This window comes from Acanthopagrus latus, chromosome 5 (genome assembly GCF_904848185.1).
Source record: "Acanthopagrus latus isolate v.2019 chromosome 5, fAcaLat1.1, whole genome shotgun sequence".
NCBI classification, from domain to species: domain Eukaryota; kingdom Metazoa; phylum Chordata; class Actinopteri; order Spariformes; family Sparidae; genus Acanthopagrus; species Acanthopagrus latus.
In genome coordinates this window covers 10,733,003-10,739,002 of record NC_051043.1, presented here as the reverse complement: position 1 = coordinate 10,739,002, position 6,000 = coordinate 10,733,003, and the positions used below count along the sequence as shown (strand labels likewise).

At 41.8% G+C, this 6,000-nt stretch overlaps 1 protein-coding gene across 2 annotated transcripts in view; it reads right to left on the bottom strand.

Moving 5' to 3' along the window:
* Nucleotides 1-1,213: 1,213 nt before the first annotated feature.
* The window catches only part of si:ch211-130m23.3 (uncharacterized protein LOC558547 homolog), a 55,531-nt gene continuing 50,744 nt past the window's right edge, over nucleotides 1,214-6,000 (bottom strand). Inside the window, exons 10-17 of one of the 2 annotated variants that reach the window (XM_037098890.1) lie at nucleotides 5,719-5,767; nucleotides 5,601-5,636; nucleotides 5,447-5,501; nucleotides 5,286-5,356; nucleotides 5,044-5,122; nucleotides 4,869-4,897; nucleotides 4,646-4,744; nucleotides 1,214-3,726 (exon numbers count right to left, since the gene is read on the bottom strand). In XM_037098890.1, the coding sequence (XP_036954785.1) occupies nucleotides 3,697-3,726; nucleotides 4,646-4,744; nucleotides 4,869-4,897; nucleotides 5,044-5,122; nucleotides 5,286-5,356; nucleotides 5,447-5,501; nucleotides 5,601-5,636; nucleotides 5,719-5,767 (448 nt within the window). In that variant the 3' untranslated portion in view covers nucleotides 1,214-3,696. The remainder of the gene's footprint in view (nucleotides 3,727-4,645; nucleotides 4,745-4,868; nucleotides 4,898-5,043; nucleotides 5,123-5,285; nucleotides 5,357-5,446; nucleotides 5,502-5,600; nucleotides 5,637-5,718; nucleotides 5,768-6,000) is intronic. The other variant, XM_037098891.1, reaches the window with a different exon arrangement.

Sequence of the window (6,000 nt, the reverse complement as noted above, 5' to 3'; positions counted from 1 at the left end):
TAATACCCTTTTTTACTTTCTGGTGGAGAGACCCATAAGAGCGTTTGTACCACTCATATGTCTGAATGCTGAATAAGAAGCTGTAGTTTAAATGATTGCTTGAGACGATATTACACTTAGTTTGTTGTGAGGACAAGACTACTTGTGGGTCCAGTATGTGTATGGCATTTGTCATGTCATTGTCCATAACCGCTTATCCCTTTCCATGGGGTCACGGGGTGTTGCTGCTGGAGCCAATCCCAGCCTTGTCTCAGGGCGAGGGCAGGGTACTCCCTGGACAAGTCGCCAGCTCATCGCAGGGCCCTCTGCATTTGTATAGTTTCTATTTTATTTTTTATACTTATTATTATTATTTATTTTCTTTAAGTCTATTTATCTGTACTTATTTCTGTCTTTGTGTGGCCGTAACGTCGCAGTTTTCACCCCAGGGTATTTTCTTATCAGGAACAAGAACAACCTGGATCAGTCCGAACTTAACAGAATTTGGCCAATTTTATTTGGAGATTTGTGCATGATAAGCTAAGCGAACCAGCCCCTGGCTTCAGTTTTATATCAGATGAAAAGATATGAGAGTGGTATCAATTATCACATCTAACTCTCTAATTTTTTCCCAAATGTATAACTATTCCTTTAATGCTTATTCACTTTTATCACCCTATTTTCATGCCCGTATTTGTTGAAAGTCAGGCTCTCTCTGGCAGGAATGCCCAGTTCTTGATGGCAAGTTCATACTTGCTCAGGCTCAATGACACTCTCACTGATGGTAACCGGGGGGGGGGGGGACCTTGCTTTACCCAAGCAGAATAATCAGGATAAACCTAGATACATCAGTTTCCGTTTACCTAGCTACATTTATCTGGCAGATCCCAGGGATACCCCGGCAACCTTCTGCTCACCAACCCATCTCTCAGCACCACCGCTCCCAAAGTTCTGTGGCAGCCGCAGGAGACCATGCCAGTAATCCTGGAATTATGCTTGGTTGCAAAAACAGGCTTTTGGCGTGATCACAGTCCCTCTTTGTTCTTAAATGTTGTCACATTTGAGACACTGCTGTGCTTCACAATACATGGAGCAGACTGAACCGCAGCACGTAGCTTCGAGAGATTTAACTCATGATTCAATTGTCAAAATAAAAACCCTGAAGTGAGAGCGCCCACACACACACACACACACACACACACACACACAAAATGAACAGAGCTGACACTTCGACTAAGGGAAGAGAAGCTTTTATACTAGCATATTCAAAACCCATGAAATACTTCTCTGTGTATTTACAAAAACATAATACAAGAATAAAAAAGAGAAAATGAACACATCACAAATGGAGTCCCACATATTTCCACAAAACAGAAAAACATGATCCAATTTACAAATTCATCTTCTTGTACTCCCACTTATGGCTTCAATCTAACACAAAAACAAAATAAAGTATCTCTGTTCAGTTGTGATGGTGCGTCATCAGTCCATCCCTCCCTCCCTTTTGCAGTAATTCTCTCCAGATTTTTTCTTTAAATAATAATAATAATAATAATAATAATAATAATAATAATAATAATAATAATAATAATAATAATAATAATAATAATAATAATAATAATATCAAATACACATACAAGACAGAGGAGCTACATTTGTGAGCTGTACACTTTGCAGTAAAGGGAGGGGAGAGGAGAATGTTCACAGGCATATCAACCTTGTGTACAGGATGATAGTACATCTTGGGCAGTGAAAAAAGTCGAAAACATTGATTAAAAACAAGCTTGTTTTAGCTTTCTGTACCAACCAACCTTTCACATCACACCGAGATCACAGTTTATCCGGATGACAATAAAGAATGAGTGACCAAAGTGACTTCATAAGCTCGTGTTTTGCAGTTGACCATCTCCTCTGTGATTCCTCTCTCTGATCAGGCTAAAGGGCTGACCATGCACAGGTTCAGTGACCCCTCTTGTTGTCTGACATTTCGTTTGCTCACCCCGTCTTAAACTTTGTTTTTGTGCAGTCAACAGAATGTGAAATCCTCCAAAATAAACAAAACTTTGTACTTTACCTCTTGTTTTGGGAAGTCTTACAGTGTGATTCTCAGCAAAGGTTCATCACTCAATTCGAAGAAAACCTTTAGTCTCCGTTTTCTACATTAACGTCTGAGCAAAAAAATCTTCCCGCCCAGCGCCATCTTTACTGCTTTCTTCAGTTAAATTACAGTTAGCAGTGTGATCTGACATGATTTAAAGTGAGACTGTGTAACTTTTGGAAGCAGAGACAACAGCTTTTCCTCCGTCTGGTATGACCAGTAACTTCTGATGGACTGACTGGTTACCTTATGTCAGCAAACGTCACCTAGTTATTAGTCCATAATGGAGTCACTAAGTAAGCCATTTAAGAGACTGTATGACTCACATGACTCTGCTATGGCATTTGGCATTGACCATTGTCATATAATATCCACTTGTGGCAACACCAGCTACAGCTTAACAAAGCTTCCATAGTCTCACTTTAAGTCTTGAACGTTTATGATGTTTTTTGTCAATAAATATTCAAAAAGGCGACTATTTCAGTATGTGCTGAAGCCTTTCAGATAATCACGACTAAAGCTGCTGTAAGCTTTACGTCATCGTTTCAGCTAGCATCCTGTCTGTTACGCAGTTAGCAATCCTCTCCCTCCTCTCTGCACCACACCACTTTCAGAGTTCTCTGACCTGATTGGATAGAGTGGGCAGGGATACCAGAAAATGTTTTTTTCTTCTTTTACTGCATGAGCGAGGGGAGGAGAGACATGGGTGACTGACAAAAATCACAAGTGGAATACAGAGCTATTTAACACTTATTTTCGTAGGAAAATAACACTTACAGCAGCTTTGAAGTCTGAAAAGGGTGGCTTTGATCTGCGCTTCATTTGCCTCACCAGGCCTTGCAAACACAACACATGTGGGGCAGAGGGAGAGATCTTACATTTTTGCACATTTGTGGCTGAGTTTGGGGAGGAAAATTTAAAAAAACTGTATTCTTGAGACCCATAGTATTGTACATAAAACACAATGTTGGTGGAAAATACTTCAAATTACTACAAATGTCTGCACAAGCTTAAGGCTTGGTGAGATGTCAGTTCTCTTCCAGTAATTTGACAAAGTCATTTGCCAAGTAAAGACAAAAGTTGTTCAGTGTGACAACCCGTTGGATTAAATGTCATCATCAATCAAAAAGTGTCTTATGTCTTATAGTCCTTGAAAATTTAAGCTTGCGGATAAATAGGATTCTGGCCATTTGCTTTTGGGCCTAAACTTTGCGGGCATGATATGATGCAAAAGGCAGACACGTCTGTCTGTGACTGGAGTGTGCGCACAGTCCCATACGCACCGTATGCAAATATACAAATAGTTCGACTCCAGGATGTTTCAGTTTGGTTGCTTTGTACAGTCTGGTAGTTGCAGAAGAAGAATGGATGAATGTGGCAGAGTCAACACTCAGAACGGGAGAAGAAACAGGAGAGAAGAGACGGGGACAGAAACAATGGAGGGGGTTGGGTTGGGGTCGGGGGTCGTAAAAGGACGGACCCTGGGGCGACTGTCCTGACTTGGCAGGTGGTGGCGGAGAAAGAGTCAATGGCAAGATGACGTCACATCCTGTCTCTCTGCTTTTCACCGATCCACATCAGCTTTACTGAGCGAATGACTGAATGTGCTTCCAGAGCCTTCACACGCTCATCGTCATGTTTGGAGAATACTGCAGAGATAAGATAGAGAGAAACATGAGTGTGAGCGCGTGTGAAGAGGAGGTTCTCAATCAGCAGAAGTGAAAACAGCCTAAGTAATGGCTGGCTTTCCTCCAGCTAACCAAGGGGAACTGTCTGGTCCAGTTCATATTCCATATTCCACATCGGTATGAAATACAGATTTGGTAGTGAATTTCCACAAATCTGAAAAAGATATCAATAGTACAGTGACGCGACATGGCTATCTCATGTTACCATACAAAACCAGCTACCAGTGTGAGACAGCTACGAGAGAAAGAAAATATTTGTCATTGTTATACATTCTGAATTGTTATGAATCCAATTATTTTCATAATAAGTGTCAGGAAAGCGACAAAGTCCCCTTTTTGAGTGAGACATCGTTGGTTAATGGATTGAGTACGAGGCTCTCACCCAAGAGACCAGGGTTCATATCAAGACTGGAACAAATTGTTCAACTGTTCACTTATTATTTCACTGTCGCTGTTTGGTTGAGGCAAAAAAATAACTACAAAACGGTTTGTTAGGTTTGGAAAATGTGATTTTGGTTTAAATATACCCATTCACAAAGTTTACCTCGTGTTACAGAGGATAACCTCTCTCATTTGCATATTTCGCCGATCTTTTCCCCACGAGTTTCAAAGCTGTGACAAAAACACGATTAGTCAGTTGCAGTGATAGACCTGGACCAACGTTACTTATTGTATCCCTTTTTTCTCATTGAGATTGGCATCAATCTTCGAAGATATGTGTGTTTGTGAAAAGTCAAACTACTCCTTCAAAAGCATTAACATTTTATAAACCTATTTGAACTTTTGTACACTTCACTTAAGAGTTACGGTATTGAGTTTCCAGCACCAAACATCTATTATTCTGTTAACCATCCCATACAGTAGAAGACAAGTGACTCACACTTTCATTCTGAAAAGGGTTAAGGAAGTTTCCTCCCATCTCTCCATCCTCCCTCGGAGTGCCGGGCTGGTTACTCATGCTTAGGTTACCAGGAGAGTTCTGCATAAAAAAGTATATATACACACATTACTGTTAAGGTGCTGTACGCTACCAAAACTACAAGAAACAGACACGCAGTGCAACTACAAACCATGGTTTCAAGGTAGATACATTGTTCCCTTACCTTGGGGAGACTGTCCATGTCACCTGACCCTGAGAGAGGGAACACAAATATGAAAAGAAAGCATCATTACCGACTGAATGCTCGTTTTGCTTAAATTAGCAGACTCATAAAGGAAAACCATTAAAATATTTGGTGACAATGCAGCACATGCCGTACACGCTACTCATTACTGTACCTAATGATCCGTTCATGTGATGGGGCTCCATTCCCGCCATTCCCCCTAATGGACCGTCGCCACCTGCACCCATAGGGAACTACAGAGAGCACAGGGGACAATGATACACCTGTCACACCATTTGCCATCAACAGAGCAACAAGAAGTAAAAAAAGCAACACTCATTTATGGCATGAGAGAGCGGTTACACCCACACAACACAAGCTCAGACACAGTGATACACAGAGAGAAAAACGCCTCACATTTGGTCTGCTTCCACCTGGAGGGACTGTGTTTATCATCGTGTACATGTTGTCGCCAGAGTTGGTTGAATCTGATAACAAATGGAGAAACAATCAGAGGAGAAAAGACTACACAGATACGCACTCAAAGACATTTCCGTATGTGTGGGCATAGACCCTACCTGCTGGACTTGGCATTATTGGGGTCCCAGGTGGCCCACCGCCTCCTGGAGGTCCCTGAAATGACAGTTTTTTTTGTTTCCATAAAATTCACTCACGAATTACAGCCTGTTCAGCTAACGCACAGCAACAGGTGCTAAGCTCCAACATACATACCACATAACTTCCTGGAGACGCAGAAGAGTACGGGGTCTGCAAAAACACAGAGGGAAATCATGAGAGACGCAATGTAACCGTCAAACTGTCTGTGGGGTGTCTTTGTTTGAGCACTTACCGAATTGGAGTTGGGAGGATTTGGCCAGGGTCTACCCCCACCAGGTCCCCTGGAAAACACACACACACACACACACACACACACACGAACACATACTTTAGTTTTCTGCTTTTTGGCAAGCGTCTTTATTTCCAATTCATTTGGGCAGAGTTGGCAACAACAAGCTCTTCTGTTGCCCGAGGGAGGTGATGGGAACAACAAGTAGAAGAAAGGAAGACAGAATAGAGGAAAGCTGGCCTCCTCGCTTCACTTCCAGACCTCTATGAGCCAAGAACATACAGT